This window comes from Helicoverpa zea, chromosome 8 (genome assembly GCF_022581195.2).
Source record: "Helicoverpa zea isolate HzStark_Cry1AcR chromosome 8, ilHelZeax1.1, whole genome shotgun sequence".
NCBI lineage: Eukaryota > Metazoa > Arthropoda > Insecta > Lepidoptera > Noctuidae > Helicoverpa > Helicoverpa zea.
In genome coordinates, this window is record NC_061459.1 from 3,740,562 (window position 1) to 3,757,593 (window position 17,032).

The following is a 17,032-nucleotide window of genomic DNA, read 5'->3' on the forward strand; positions in this document are numbered from 1 at the left end:
TTAAAAACTCGAAGTATATTCCTGGTTTGTTTGCCTGCAGTAGTCGTCCCGAATGTCTCTTAAGACTCCAAGTAACCCCTCCACTGCTTCTGCGAGTCTGGTCTCAACCTGGATTCACCTCAACTCCAGATCATAGACCCTACGAGATATTGACCCCCTCTTTGTGAAAAAGAAAATTGAATAGAAATTGAATCGCAATAGCAGTTTTAACCATATCGGGCATTCTGCTACTAACAAAGACCAATCGTAATCTAACGACATTCGATTCGTTTGCGATTGGTCTGCCATTTGGTCTATATAGGGTAGACTGCTCTTCAATCATGTTGTAATCGTAAATAATTTGCAGACAATATGATTTATTAGGTCCTCCCGCGAGCAAGTTTTAGTGCTTAGGGCACAACGGACATGCGATAAGGTGAGACATGGTCTGTACAGCAGCCCCGCACTCGCACATGCACTAATATAATGTCCAGTTGTAGATATTCTCCATACCGATTTTTTTTATCCAAGATTAAACAAATAAATATATAAAATAATCGCAAAAGACCATGGGTTGAAATTAAAAAAAAGGTACCATAAACAATAAATGCCGCTGGTGACTCGGTAAAGTCAAAAGGCAAATTCTTCGGCCATTTTGTGTTTGACTGTCTCACTGCGCTCACAGTTCAACGTAAGTTTTATTTAATTTATTTTGATAGACTTTTAAGTTTAATATTTAAAAAAGGTTGGCTAAATTGACAATAATTACAATAAACAATAATATTTCTTTATTTAGAAGTCATAACATTTCTTTCTTTAGCTAGCGACAATGTAGCAACCACCACGTGGTTTTAAATTTTCATGATGAGACTTAAATCCTATTTCATTCGTGGTATCTACCATAGTGTTTACACGGTGATGGCCTTAACGCGTCTGATTCTCTCCAGAAATTCATAATATTGTGTTCAATAAGTACCATGCGTCTTAACAAATAACCTTACTTGCAGAATGGCGGACGCTGCTCCAGCCGGTGGACGTGGCGGTTTTCGCGGCGGCTTTGGGTCTCGTGGTGGCGATAGAGGCCGTGGTGGTCCTCGTGGCCGTGGACGCGGTCGTGGTCGCGGCCGTGGACGTGGAAAGGAAGATCAGAAGGAGTGGGTGCCGGTGACTAAACTGGGCCGTCTCGTACGCGAGGGAAAGATCGACAAACTCGAGAGCATCTACCTGTTCTCTCTGCCCATCAAAGAGTTCGAGATCATCGACTTCTTCCTCGGCCCATCTCTGAACGATGAGGTCCTCAAGATCATGCCCGTACAGAAGCAGACCCGTGCCGGTCAGCGTACTCGCTTCAAGGCCTTCGTGGCTATCGGCGACAATAACGGACACATTGGTTTGGGCGTGAAGTGCAGCAAGGAAGTCGCTACCGCTATCCGTGGTGCTATCATCCTTGCCAAGCTGTCTGTCCTTCCAGTCCGTAGAGGCTACTGGGGTAACAAGATCGGCAAGCCCCACACCGTGCCCTGCAAGGTAAAACTGTCTTCTAACTGTTTACAAACTATTTCCACTAGTATTTTAATGATGAAGCAGATAATCATTTCATTCGTGGTATCCCCTGAGGTTTTTCCAATGAAGTTCGTTAACGCGTCTGATTCACTCTTGTAACTAAATATCTAGAGTATTTTAAGTACAAAAGACTATAACAATTGTGATTTATCCTTTCAGGTCACTGGCAAGTGTGGTTCAGTCACCGTGAGGTTGATTCCTGCTCCTCGTGGTACTGGTATTGTGTCTGCCCCAGTCCCCAAGAAGCTGCTTCAGATGGCTGGTGTCCAGGACTGCTACACCTCAGCTCGTGGTTCCACTGGCACTCTTGGCAACTTCGCTAAGGCCACTTATGCGGCTATTGCCAAGACCTACGCTTACCTTACACCTGACTTGTGGAGGGACATCCCATTGACCAAGTCGCCTTACTCTGAGTTCAAAGCCTAAAGACAGTTATGATTAACTGAAATAAAATGACTTTAACATCTTACTTCCTGCATTTTATTTACATTAATCCTACAGTAACAATTAGTAACTAATATGTCTATATTCAGTTGGCAAAGTATTACAATACTCCTGTATTGGTTTCTGAATGAAATCAAACATGAATGTATAATTTTAGCATGGAATGGTGGAGGGATTGTATCAGACTAAAACAAAGTACAAAAACTGAAGACGGCAAACAGTGGAGGAATCTGGCATTCATAGCTGTCGTGCAGATTAACCTTCGCTTATTTAGTACTAGCTTCTGCCAGCGGTTTCACCCGCATCCCGTGGGAACTACTTCCCGTACCGGGATAAAAAGTAGCCTATAGCCTTCCTCGATAAATAGTGTGCGTTCGCGCAGCGGAATGTTGTTGAATTTAAAGATTTTAATTATGCAGATAATTAGTGTAAGACGTCCTATAATTGTGTATGGTAAATAAAAATTTGTGTATGCAGCCATTGTGGAGAAATTCACCAAAAACAGATTCCGCTGGGCGAACGTTGGCGAACGTTGTCCTGGCGGAACTTTTTTTAATCCATAGACTTTAGAAGAAAAGAGATGTGTCCGAAAATTAGTGTGTATTTGTGTATAATTGATTATGTATGAATGAAATCAGTGCATGCATAAACTTCGGAGAAATTCAAGTTTCCGCTACCCGAACGTTTGGCCATTAGCTAGTTTTCATATAAAGCGCTTACATAGAGAGCTGTAGATTTTTACATACGTTGTTTTGAATTTGTTTATATTTGTTTAAAAAACAGATTTAGAAAAAGCCGTAGGGTTTAAAAGATAAAAATATAAACGTAAAATACACTTATTAGGTCTTAGTTCTTAAAGTATGCAGTTTGGGGTCTAGATTTTCAACTTGGAAGGTTAGTATATTTATTAATATGGTACAGTTGCGTACACAAGCGTTAGGAAAAAATAAAACAATTGTATTTCTTGATTGAAAAATATTTTTTTAATAATAATGCCACTATCTACGATAAAAATAAATCTTCAATTAACAAGTACTTCTCTATTTAAATATCCGTGTACAAAAATATTTTTATTTTTGTATGTCTCTAACCGACCACGGGACTACAGAGTCCCGGATTTTTGGAAGGCGAACGTGGGGCCGAAGCCAACACGCTGAAGCCCTTTTGAGGCAACTTTAATGAAATGGTAACACAAAACCGACGATTATCCCTGTATACACTATAGAAATGTACCCAAGAACAATCCCCGGTTCTGTGCTAAACTATTGCTAACTATGGATAAAAACTACTTAGGCTATTGTGATGGGATGCTAATGGACTAGGAATGGGGAAACTACGGGAACTATGGCACCTGCCGATGACAATGTATTAAATACATGTTAAAATGGCAGGTGGAGACTCGCCAACTCACTTACTGGGCCCCCGGGAATCAGTCACTGAAAAGCAACAAGAGGGCAACAGGGACATGAGCGGCTGAGAAGGGTGAGGATACCTCGGCGGACTTTAAACGCAGATCACGCGCTCCCTGTGGGTCCAGCATCACCGGCCCACTCGCCACTTACCACGAGGCACCTACCCTCCGAGCAGGACTAACCTTGCTCTAGCGACTCCACTCTGACCGGCCGATGAAGGCAAGCCAAGAGGCGGGAGACCTATCCCCCGTCATGCTTCACTCCGGCAAGCCGGAGGTGGGGGACAGTATACTCTCCCTGGAGCACTCGGATATATAGCCCCGCGGGGTCGCTACTCCCCGTCATCCGCCTCAGATGCCCTGCGGGGCATATTTTTATTATTATTACTTACATAAATTACTTAACTACGTGATTAAAAATAACGTTAATAAACGTTACGTATTTTAACTAAAATGTCGTAGATAGTGGCGTTATTATTAAAAAAATATTTTTCATTCAAGAAATGCAATTGTTTTATTTTTGCCTAAAGCTTGTGTACGCAACTGTACCATATTAATAAATATACTAACCTTCCAAGTTAAGAACGTTTCTTAGACATATGGCACGGCCGCTTTTTTGTAGCTATCCGAACTTGGTCGGATTATGTAGGTTTTCGATGCTCCGTCAGTATTATAATTGTCTTTCTTTAATTACTGAATTTAATGACATACAATTTTGCAAGTGAATAGTTGAATGATTAAACTAATTATTGGCATACATTTTACCATGCAATTCCTTTAGAACGTCGTGATATTCGAATGCTTTGTAAACAGTGATCTATTCATGGTAAAATATCCTATAACTTTTTAATTACTAACGGAACATCATTGATACTTGGCAACATGTTGGAGACACTTACAAGGTTTGTGTAAACGTGAAAATCTAGACCCCAAACTGCATACTTTAAGAACTAAGACCTAATAAGTGTATTTTACGTTTATATTTTTATCTTTTAAACCCTACGACTTTTTCTAAATCTGTTTTTTAAACAAATATAAACAAATTCAAAACAACGTATATGTAAAAATCTACAGCTCTCTATGTAAGCGCTTTATATGAAAACTAGCTAATGGCCAAACGTTCGGGTAGCGGAAACTTGAATTTCTCCGAAGTTTATGCATGCACTGATTTCATTCATACATAATCAATTATACACAAATACACACTAATTTTCGGACACATCTCTTTTCTTCTAAAGTCTATGGATTAAAAAAAGTTCCGCCAGGACAACATTCGCCAACGTTCGCCCAGCGGAATCTGTTTTTGGTGAATTTCTCCTCAATGGCTGCATACACAAATTTTTATTTGCCATACACAATTATAGGACGTCTTACACTAATTATCTGCATAATTAAAATCTTTAAATTCAACAACATTCCGCTGCGCGAACGCACACCGATAAATATATCGATAAAAATGTTTTTTCATTTAATGAAATAACCTTTAAGATATGCATTATTTTGGTTTTATTATTGCCGAACAAATTTAAACTAAGTCCTAGGAAGTCATGTACAAAATATGATAAGAATCCGCTTAACCATTTCAGAGATCTAGCAAAACCAAAAACGTTACCCCAGCAAAATCTCGAATAACTTCGCAACCGAAGAAAGAACAAATACAAAATATGGCACAACATTTACTTTATCTAGACAACTAATTTTATAGGTAATATTTATTTAAATATTCCCATCAGAAAGAAAAAGGTCTGGCTGGGGTAACGTTACGCCAGCAGGAAATGTTTTTGTGAAATAATTAAAAAACTATAAGCGCAACAAATTTAAAAATGTGCGCAACAATTACAGAAACCGCACAACTAATTATCTATAAGATTAAAATGACGATTTTCGACAACATCTGGCCTGGGTAACGCACACGAAAAAGAAATTTTCAAATCGGACCAGTAGTTCCTGAGATTAGCGCGTTCAAACAAACAATTCAGCTTTATAATATTAGTATAGATGAATACATGGATTATCTCACCTACTCTTGAGGGATTTCTTACACCTGGAAAAAAATTGCATTCTTACTCTTATGTTACTTGGCATTACTCAACAGCCTAGCCAGGTTATACTCTGTTACTGCTGAGAAATGGCTTTAGGTTTTTAGCTTACCCGTGCATGTTCATCTTTAGGTTATAAGTCAGTTATAAGGTATGTTGTCATAGAATAGAAAACTGGATAAGGAAGATTATCATACTATATAAGGTATATGATAACAGGCATGCCAAGGGTGAAGGGTATGGTAGTTATGCAAATAGTAATTAGGTACCTATACACTGGCTCGGTTTTACAAAAAAAAAAATACAAATAAAACAAAATCTTTATGCTTTCCCAAAATCATTTACTTCTTTTTCGAATAAATCTATTGTGTGGTCACATACTTTTTCTAAGTCTTTCAAACCTCTTTTTAGTATTTCTAGCGCTGGTGTTTTATGTGCTTGTATCCTGAAGTGCATTTTAGATTCTGCTGGATGAGGTACAGTGTAGCCACAGAATTCTACATCCTCACTGTGAACAAAAAAATAAAATAAAATAAATAGGCAATCATTTGAAAACTGTTTTAGTTATTGATCTATATTCCTAGGGAGCAATTTGGCATGTTATCTTGTAGGTCCGGATAAGTTAAAATTTAAAAAAAATATTAATCTGTGTAGGTACCATCTAAGTTTGGCGATTGAAACCAACTAAAGAAGAAAAAATTAATCCAGTAAGCAGTAGTATACTTACTATCTACTGATAATACATTTTAAGGCATTTCCTAGCGTGTGGCTCTCATTTTGGAAAACATATGTCCTACATGTTGGAGCTGAATTCTCATCACCTGGAAGCTGAAATATAAAGAAATAAATCATTAATGAAAATGTGTGTTAAGATCTTGAATATAATAACTACAAGCTTATGACGATGTCTGAAGTAAATTCAACATTTTAGAAGGCAATTAAACATTATGAACATCCAAGTGGTTTGTTTTGAATGTTTGAAGGTTATGTTATCATGTGGACATAAAATATTTTGCTTGAATAAACCTTAACCACTGAAACACAATTAATTTCACGTTATATGTTAAAGTAAAGTGATTATGTGATATTAATATTTACATTTTACCTCCGATATCATCATTTTTCAAATCAGGTACTGTGTGTGATGGAAATGTTTCTGAAACAGTCACCGTTTATACTGAGATAGGTAAACGCAAAACCAAGCTGGGGTATAAAGACGTCTGAAATATCCTTATTTATATGGCTTTAGTTTATTATTTATCATCTGTTAAATTCAAAGATTTTGTAATAAAATAGGTTACAAATTCAATGTTTACTTTTTTCTCTGACACTTCTGAAATATGAAATGACAGTGACAGCTCAAAACAGAAAATCTGTCATCACTAGACTTTGCACGCGCACGTAGTCTTTTAAGCCATGAGTAAAGCTTACCATACATGCTTCATAGATGGCTCGGATAGATGAGTCAAGGAAGTCTGATTTTAATATTTCCCTTTTAGACCCAAGCACACCAACAACACTTTATTTTGAAACTTAAACGTGAAGATTCATAGTAAACAGTCGTGAACTTGGGCCAATCGCAACGTTGTGAGTACTTGTGAGGGAACTACTCATGCATCCAGATAATAAGTAGCCTTTCTTCATAAATTGGCCACCACGCATGGTTTTTGTTTCAAGTCAGACTAGTTAGGCTTGAAATTAGCGCATCTTCAAAAAGAAAATAAATTATATCTATTTATTTATCTTTTTTAATCGATTAACAAGCAACGAGCTGGAAATTAATAAAAGCGTGGGTGCTTACCGTTTACCGTTGCTTATAATGAAGTGCTTATAACAGACGAAGTAATTCCCCTTTAAAACGTTTGTCACCAAGTTTATCTCATCATTGCGTCTCGCGTGTGATCTTTCTCGGGGTAAATTAAACTTTGCGGATGGGGTGTGCCATTAGGATTGATGTTGACATCGCAATATTTCAACGTCGTCGCTGATTGTATTATTTTACTAATTATGACTAGAGGTGTTCCCCAGGTTTACCCAAGTCCCGAAGGAACTACTTTCGATACCTGAATACGAAAAGCGGCATAAGCAAATTCGTTCAACTAACTTTGGTCCAGAGAGTTGGTTTTTTCAGCTAGAATAAAGAGACTGACGAAAAAAAAAAAATTAGAAATTAAATATAAATATTTAAAAATATTGATTATAAATTATATCTAATATTTAAAAGTTTGCTAATAATATACAACATGTAACGTAATTAACGCACACCCTCAAACACGCCAATTAGAATATTATGTTATAATCATAATACATACACTGAATTTTTAATTTAACATGTATATGCATTGTTATTTACTAAATTAGTTATACCAATTCTTGGAGAACTTTTTGGTCATACTACTACGCACGCAAATATCGCGCCGCGCGCCGCTCGACTCGACACAACATAACGAAACTACGGAAAAAGCCGACAATACACGAAGTCTTATTACTTTGAGTTACGGTCTATTTGAATTTGTTTTGACTGTACAGGGTTAATATGACAATAATTTCCGTAGTTTTAATTATTTTTGGGATAAATAATTACCTATATTAAAAATGATATAAACCGATTCAGTAAACGACTGAACAAACTAATTTCAGGATGTGCGTTAATTAAGTTACATGTTGTATACAAAGGAAAATTACTGGAACTGTGACCATGTAAAACATCTGAGTCTAAAAGAGCACAAACGTAAACTTTCACGAATTTAAAAATAAAAGTCCGTTTAAAACGTTCTAAGACGTAAAAGAAGTAAAAAAACGGGTGTTCTTTACACAAACTAGTCTAGTTTCTAGCTGAAACGGCGTGTGGAGTAGCCTAATTACTGCTATAGGTATGTAGTTGAGGGGTAGTAAGCGCGACAGTTCTGCTTTTGTTTCTTCACAAACTGGGTAATGCTTTGATATTTGAACAAGTCTAGTAAGCGGTTGGATGGTCTTCTTTTGTCATATATTTTGGTCATGTACCTAATGGCATAGAACTAAGTACGAAAAGCAACTTGTTCATTTGTGTCAAATAATGGTCTCAAACTTTGAAAATATTAACCATTAGTAGCACTGTTTTTGGTTAGATAGATATTTTTTATCAAATATCGTACTTATTTATATAAGCAAGTCGGTACCTACTTACCTATTTTATAATCTTAAAAAAATTTGGTAATGCTATTGTACAAACTTCTTGGTCATTTCTCATTTCTTTCTTTTTAATTTTAATGTCCTGGCACGACGAGTTTCGTTTTTGTTTTCTGTTTGTCAAATATTTTTATCGCCCGCGGTCAGTCAAAATATCAAAAACCCTCGCTAGAAGAGCTGTCCACTAGTGCCCGTACCAAGCAGACCCGAGGAAAGGCTTTGCCGAAGAAAGTGCGGAGGAAGCTTCTCGCTGGCCGGCCGGCATCGAGTGCCCCGTCGTTGGCGGGTCTTTCCCCGTCCACTTCCCACTTCCCAGGTACGTTTGCCTTTTTCACGCGTTTAGAGGGTCACGGGGTTTCAACGAGGACTTCAACGGACTTCAGTTATAATGAGTAAATGAGCTAGATACCTAAATTACGACACTTTTTTTTTTTTTTTTTTAACGACGTCAAAAATCATCAAATGATCCCTCCCGCTGTGGGTTAGCAGCGGTGAGGGAGTGTCAGACTCTTACTGACTAAAAACCGTCGTGTTCCGTCATAGGCCTTTTATGTGCCAGGGCCGCGGTATCTCTTTCGAACAACCCGCAGCCCCGGCAGGCCTTGGCCCTGCTGGGCCCCGCTGGGGTTGCTCACATCTCTTTGAGGAGCGCGCGGAACAACGCGCGCCGTCGACACGGGTCTGTCGTCTAAGCAGACAGAGGGACGATGAGCCACCCGAACTCACCGCCCACAGACCCACGCCTACGGTGGCCGGGAGTCATCTCGCGACACCCGGCGCCCATGGTGTCTACCTGGTCCAGCGCGGCGGCCGGGATGAGAGGTGCGAACTCTCTGGCGTTCCGCCTCCTCCTTCTCGAGCATGACCGCTTCGCAGAAGGAGGCGACGGCATCCCATTCCCTCTCGCCCCGGACCATGGCCTGAACCAGGGCCGGACGCGAGAGGTCGCCGCCGCCCAAAGCCTCGACGAGGACCCGGCGGTGCCCTTCCCATGCGGGGCACACCTGGACTGTGTGGTCCACCGTGTCCTCGGGGCTGTCCGCACAATGGTGACACCCGGGCGCCTCCTCACGACCGATTCGGTGCAGGTACCTCCCGAAACAACCGTGTCCGGTGAGGACCTGCGTCACGCTGTACGTGAGGGCGCCATGGCTCCTCCCGAGCCACTCCTCAAAGAGGGGACTTACCGCCACGATGGTGGCGTGCCCTAAATTACGACACTTCTGCCTGACTTGGATTGTGTTGGGTTTAAAGTTTGAAGAAAACTACTTTGCAAAGCGAAAAAAGATACGATACCTCACCTCGGTACCTTATTTAATTTAATTTCTTCATTTGTTTGTTTTAACACCGAGTATAAAATCCACAAGTCACTTCATTCAATTTACTAGAACTCGTAAAACTTAAGGGTTCACTCATAAACGTGGTTATGGGTTATAGGCGACGGTATTAAGACTCGTCTGAATGTGGCTTTTGCCTCAACATCCCCAAATAACTTGAATTCCACGTCATCTTACCGAGGTTGTTTAACCCTCCCGCGGTTGCACTAATTAAAGTAAATATGGCCCATAAAGCGTTTTGTTACGAGATTAACATTTATGGGCATGATACATTTGAAACGATATACCTAGTAGCAGGTGTATTGTTGTCATTACTGTAAGTTCTAAGCATCGGATTGAATACTGAAATACTAGTAAGAATCTAGTCTATACTAATATTATAAAGCTGAAGAGTTTGTTTGTTTGTTGTTTGAACGCGCTAATCTCAGGAACTACTGGTCCGATTTGAAAATTTCTTTCAGTGTTAGATAGCCCATTTATCGAGGAAGGCTATAGGCTACTTTTTATCCCGGTACGGGAAGTAGTTCCCACGGGATGCGGCTGAAACCGCTGGCAGAAGCTAGTGTTTTATAAAGGTCAGCCCAAACATGGAATGTTGCGTTGTTTTCCTCGAAGATCGTCCACCCACGGTTGAGTCGTGAGCCTGAGCAAACTATATTGAAATTAGTTTGCAAAGTGTCATTGTTTGGCAAGGGCTCAACTTTGATGGTTACAGATTAAAGGTGTCTTGACGTGAAACTCCGATAACTAGCTAATTTAAAACAGGTGGAGCGAGATATATTAAGTTAAGAAGTAATCAAAGTGCGGTTGACCGTGGTCGATGAGTTTCAGATGACTGATGAATGTTCAAATAATAGTACCTAAGTGTGGAGATTTTAAATGAGATTTTTTCTTAGTAGCAGATTATTATAGCGTTTTTTCGGTTTATTTGGAAACTGGTTTGCTTAATGTATAAAAAAACTTTGATTATCAAATACATATGGGTGACATGCAGCAGTTTAAAATAATCGCAAACCTCGTATTTTGATTAGCTACACTATACGCTTAGCCTGTTACGGAAACATTCGTTTATGTACCTAGGTAAACCGCTTTTTAAAACAAGTTTACCTTTGCTATTTGCTTAGCTGATTCTCTCAACTTAACCTTGGACTATGAACTAAGAGGAAAGTAGTGAGCTCATTATTATTATTAACGAATATCGTCTATTGCTTCAGTCATAACATTTAATTCTTAACAAGTAAAAAATCTCATAAAATATCACAAAATTAAATCATTATTTCCTAGGCATAAGTTTAACGTGGACTCCATTCTTAGATCTTAGTACGATGTCTGCGCTCAGTTCAGGCTCTTGAGATGCTGGTAATATGTAGAAGTTTTTTACGATTTCTGAGATGGTAATTTTCAGTTCCACCATCGCGAATTTTTGACCTGAGGAAGAAAGAAAGAACTTAATGTACTTTTTTCGAAAAATAAGGTCACGATTGTGACTCTATGTGCAGTCTTTCAACCATCGACAAATCTATATTTTATTGTGACTATCGGCTAACGGGTCCAAATGTAATGCTAAAGTGGTCTATTTCGACCTATTTGGAAGAATCAGATAACAATAGGTAGGTACTTGACCAAAAATAAGTGGATATCGAACTATAACGGTTAATGTATTAATAGGTCACTATTGTTTCATTGTGGTTACAACTTGGAGTACACTTATCGATTGTGCAACCAAATATGATATTGAATGGCCCGTACGAATGAAATATTGAACTTTTAATTACTGATTGTGGAAGATCAGACGACCGATCCGACGATATAAAAATATTGATGATTGATCCTTCACAATCGTATATGCCATCAACTAGCGATTAGTTTTTATGGAGTTGTTCCTCTTTCACACAAACACTACTAGATGGATTTTGAAGAACTAACTTAGCGAGAACAACCATATAACCATATCCTAAACCATGTGCGGAAAGGAGAGCTCTAGGGGCGCGCGTGAGATCGGTGGTGGAAGTTAGTACCTATAACAATGTATCTACACAAAATCGATGTAATGAAAATAACCTCACCTATACAATTTCTAGGACCAGCACTGAATGGAATCCAACTGAAGGGATTCTTCAATGGCTTTTCGAACCGCTCCGGCCGGAACTCCAAAGGATTCTCAAACATATCTGGCTGCCGGTGGATTTGGTAGATGTTGATGAGGACCGATGTGCCTTTCACTAGTTTCATGTCTCCGATTTCTGTAAAGAAATGTGTTGAATAAGCAAATTTTCAATGAGCTCCAACTACTGTCCTGATAGGTCAAAATAACTCTTGTAATAAAAATAACTGTTGTACTCAAGGATCTTCTAGCTAGACCAAAGTGAACCATTGTTCAACTTGTTCGTGTCTTTTCGTTTTCGAAATATTAGATTTTTCTTGAAGGCTTTTGATTGTTTTAGCACGTCATGTTCAGGAGGGCAAAATGTTGAATATGATGTTCAAAGTAAACTTACCACAATCCCTCATAATCTTTCTCTCAATGAGTGGCACTGGTGGGAAGAGCCGCAACGATTCTTTGAGCACCAACTCCAGATACTTCATTTGGTTGAGTTCACTAAACAAGAAATTATGCATTTATTAGAAACTGAAAAGATGAGCCAACTATCCAACAACTCTAGAAATATAATTTTAATGTACTTCTGGAACAACGTCGTCATCTGACTAATTAAAAATGACAGTAAAAGAATCCACTACTTAATTAAAATGGAAAAAATTGTCCGAAAGGCTTGAGGCAATTCAAATCTTGCTTATTTCACTTAGATGTAGAAAAGTTTTGTAAATACATTGCGCTGACGAGTACATCTATTTTCCTTCGCTTTTGACTTATAATTTTAAATATTAATGTTGCCTAGTCATTGACTGGCTTAGCTAGTTTTCCTGCGTGGTCCAAATTATGCACATATTGGGGCTTCATTAATTCAAGATTAATACGTATTTGAAATGGAATTGAGATTATTTGCACCAATTCCTTATCAAAATAGTCTCGTTTGCATAGCAGACGGCTTAACCGAGTCTAACACAAATGCAGGAATGAAGAGTAAGTTCGTAGTTTATGGGTATTCTGTTCACTATTGTCGCCTGCAACTTTACGGAGCAAGTTTAAAGTGTCTAAGAGAGCTGTGCCAAATTCCACCATCTAATAATAGTTGCTTGATTCTAAAGCGCTAGGTTGCTATTATGAATGAAAACTTTGTCTGAGCTTAGTTTACGTAAGTGTGATAGTGTTTTGGAGTGTGAATTGTGGTGTTAGAATAAATGGCAGGTTGGATTATACGTAAACCTTACGTTAGTTTAAGCCAAAGAGTTCGGGCTGCTTTGTAAAAGTTTCTAAAAACCGAAACAAAGTGATTTCGGCCCGACCCGGGCTTCGAATCCGAGGCCTCGTGCACATCAGTCACGCTATGCGACTGCTCGACTGACGGCGCAGTTCAAAATTAATATTAAGTAGAGGTAGGTAGGTACTGAAGACATAGGTCAGTAAACAAAATAATATTATGCAATATTACATAACACATACCCATGTTTTGACAAATTAAATTATCTGTTTATCGAGGTTCCAAAGTCCACGGTCTAAAGTCCCAAAGTTTCGAAAACAGACGTCCGATAACATGATATTTAACACACTTTTGATAGAAACTATAAATAATGACTTAGCCTTACTAAGAACATAACATCTTATCACGGCTCCAAAGTCCACAAGTTCCAAAGGTGGACTTTGATAAGTTTATATAAGTATCCTTACCAGAATTATTATAATAAGCTACAAAAGTTCAATTATTGCTTTAATATTTAAATTAGGATTCTATTTATCTATTCCAATATTTTTATTCGTAACACTAGAGGTACCGCAAGTGATTTTAGCCTTTTTAAAAAGCCTACTTCTTTTTAAGTGAAGGTTTGAAGGAATAAGTAATACTTACGTAAATGTAGGGTCTCTTTCCATTTCACTGCCAAATATAGTTTGCAGTTCTTCGTAGATCTTTTCTTGGATATCTCTGTGTTTCGATAGGCAGTAGAGTGTGTAAACAATGCCTGAAGTCGTCGTGTCGTGACCCTGGAAGATTCATATACAGAGTTACATATTTAAATTGTCATAACTAAGTAAAGATCGATCATAACGATAGGATATTGTAGCTGCCTATGTATGATCAAGTTTGATGAATCGAGTCTTACACCAATTTGATTCCAAGCTTCTTTATTTTAATTTTTCTTATATCAATTCGGCGAGACTCAGTCTTGGCAGAATGTAGTTCAGAAACTCACCTCAAACATGAATGTGTCGACCTGTTCCCTCACACCTTCATCGTCTATCTTTTTGCCGTCCATTTCAGCTAACAGCAACAGGTCCAAGAATGCGTGCTTGTTCTTAATACCTTTTGGAATAGAACAAAATTAAATAAATATAATCATGATATATGCCTGTACTTGTACGGAATTTTCTTGTATGAATCAAAGTCTCACCAACATCATTACTGTCGGGAAGAGCAGTTATATTAGCACGTCTTAATTCCGCTCGTCTTGCTTCAATTACTTTATGGGTCTGTCCATGTACAATCTTCAAAGCTTTCTCCTGTTTCGTCTTGTAAGGCAACAAATTGAAAATAGCGTCTTGTCCCATGAAAGGATTTTGCATCCTCATCGTTACTATTGCGGACAGTCTATAAATAATGCAAATGTTATATTTATATTTTTTACAAGCAATCTATCTACGCCGGAATAATGTACAATTTGTACAAAATTGAAAGTACAATTAAAAGAGTTAAACTTACTCTTCGATACTTTTCACGTATTCAGACTGATGTTTCTGTGCGTCCACGCAAACTCCCATTATGGACTCTAAAATAATAATTTAAAGCCTTTAGATTAATTGCACATTAAGTATTTATTCTCATTTAGCCGAAATCCTCAATTAGATAAAACCGCTAGCGGAATCAACGGTTGAAACCGCTTCCTGTGGGAACTATATCCCGCATAAAAAGTAGTGAATATTTACTTTGGATAAACTTTTCATATTAAAGTTACCTGTCACGTTATCAAGAGCATCCAAGGCAACAATAGGGGTCATATCAATAGGTTGTCCGTTGGCAAGACCCCGCAGTTTATCTGTCAAATATCTCTGATTCTTGCAAAATACTGGCAAGAAGTTTTGTAGTATATTAAAGTGGAAGGCGGGTGTTAAGAATCTCCTTTGAGTCTTCCACATCTGGCCTGAAAATAATGGTTTATTATTAAAAAGAAGCGATGGAAACCTCTTAGTCTAAGTTGATAGTTTAGCTCGAAGAAGGGCTTATACGTATAGAATATCCATCAAGATCCTTCATAGGTTAATACTAACCAAATTATTAATTTCTGCGTAAAGTGACGAGGGCAGAAAGAATTTTCTGAATATTTCAAGGTGAGTTGTGAGAATAATGTTTTATTATTATCATCTTACCTGTGGATGTCAGTAGACCTAGACCAAGCCAGTTTAATAGGAAGTCGTAGGTCCTGCCTTTTGTGATGTGCTCCGTGCTTGATACTAGTGCCTGCAATAATTATACTTGTTACTATCTAGCAATGAAGAAGCTCGTCTCGAGTCAATGGCAATTCTTGGGCCGATCGGTCTACAATGTCTTAAAGGGTGCCTGTTTTATAAGTTACGTTGCGGCTGTCATTTGAAGATCTTTGTTAGTCGTTACGGGTAGTAAGAAGCCAGAAAGTCTGATAACCATTCTGCTAAAGTTATCGGACTGTCCAGGTAAATGGGTAGAAGAGGTCTGATAAAAAATTCCGGGACTCCTTTGTGTGCATCAGTTTGTAGAAAAAATTTAATAATGCGGCCTCGCGGTAGAAGCTTGTGAATGAGAAGAGGCCTATACCTTACTAATAAACTGATGATGATTATGCCTAACATACCTCAGCATATCTAGAGTGGGTTACAATCACGACAGGAGTGGAGAATAAATGCACTCTGAACGCATCGCCATACTTGCTCGCCAGTCTCGCTAACAAGTCCAACATTTCTGTAACAATAAGTTTTAACTTTAAATATCAAAATTAAGATATAATTAATTTTAAAACTATGTTCTGCTGCTAAATAAGATATGGTATCTCCATGACCATCTATAGCCTCACATTCGGATGAAGTTGGAGTTTCTTTATTCTATCAACAGTCCTGACTTACCTTCATACAGATTTAGTACACACATTGTTTACTATGTGTTTTGTCTATTATTTGTGTGTTTATTTATTTTAACTAACTATCATAAGGGATAAAGGTAAGATCTTTACTTATTGTTAATAATACATAAAAATACTCTATGCTTGTAGTTCACAAAAGGAACAAAAATCTACGGACAAGAGTTAATCTCTATATATGGCGTAAGATTTAATAGATACCGGCTTGTCCTAGGTCGGGAGATTAAGTATTTTACATCGTATATTTATTTATCCTTATAAATAATTATCATATTAATTTGTTCATTGTATAAATTCATCAAACTATACTATACTAACTTCTGCCAGCGGTTTCACCCGCATCCCGTGGGAACCTCTGCACGAACCCGGATAAAAAGCCTATAGCCTATAGCCTTCCTCGATAAATGGGCTATCTAACACCGAAAGAATTGTTCAAATCGGACCAGTAGTTCCTGAGATTAGCGCGTTCAAACAAACAAACAAACTCTTCAGCTTTATAATATTAGTATAGATAATTATTTTGTTACAATTGTATTGTGTATTTTTTAAATATTTTTCAAAATTGACAGAATAAGTGGCTACCTAATTAACCATTTAATTGATAATCAATCAATTTCAATTAACAAATTAATGTTTAAATTTTCAAATTAACATATCTACCTGTTGATTTAACAATAAACAGATGTGCATTTCCCAAAATAGGCAAAGCCGTGGGTCCATTCAGGTTAAACCGTCGACTTTCCTTCACCAAATTTATCCATGATAATAACAAAACAAATACTAAAACCGTACATATTAATAATGTAATCATTTTTTCGAAAAAATAAAAATGCTAGTGGACTAGCCGGTTCGCGCGGTTATCCGAC

The 17,032-nt window shown here is 38.0% G+C and overlaps 3 protein-coding genes across 3 annotated transcripts; 1 reads left to right on the forward strand and 2 right to left on the reverse strand.

Moving 5' to 3' along the window:
• Positions 1–538: 538 nt before the first annotated feature.
• LOC124632817 (40S ribosomal protein S2) lies at positions 539–2,011 on the forward strand. Its single transcript, XM_047167791.1, has 3 exons — positions 539–670; positions 987–1,506; positions 1,702–2,011. Exons 2-3 carry the CDS (start codon positions 988–990, stop codon positions 1,966–1,968), a joined length of 786 nt encoding a protein of 261 aa, XP_047023747.1. The 5' UTR covers positions 539–670; position 987; the 3' UTR covers positions 1,969–2,011.
• A 3,745-nt stretch (positions 2,012–5,756) lies between these two features.
• Positions 5,757–6,790, reverse strand: LOC124632322 (probable DNA-directed RNA polymerases I and III subunit RPAC2). Its single transcript, XM_047167112.1, has 3 exons — positions 6,542–6,790; positions 6,164–6,264; positions 5,757–5,944 (listed from the first exon to the last, which is right to left on the reverse strand). Exons 1-3 carry the CDS (start codon positions 6,554–6,556, stop codon positions 5,758–5,760), a joined length of 303 nt encoding a protein of 100 aa, XP_047023068.1. The 5' UTR covers positions 6,557–6,790; the 3' UTR covers position 5,757.
• Positions 6,791–11,153: 4,363 nt separating this feature from the next.
• Positions 11,154–17,032, reverse strand: LOC124632323 (cytochrome P450 4d2-like). Its single transcript, XM_047167114.1, has 11 exons — positions 16,827–17,032; positions 15,885–15,991; positions 15,424–15,514; positions 15,012–15,197; positions 14,759–14,825; positions 14,451–14,647; positions 14,253–14,362; positions 13,910–14,043; positions 12,443–12,543; positions 12,011–12,187; positions 11,154–11,372 (listed from the first exon to the last, which is right to left on the reverse strand). The coding sequence occupies exons 1-11, from the start codon at positions 16,975–16,977 to the stop codon at positions 11,218–11,220; spliced, it is 1,476 nt and encodes a 491-aa protein (XP_047023070.1). The 5' UTR covers positions 16,978–17,032; the 3' UTR covers positions 11,154–11,217.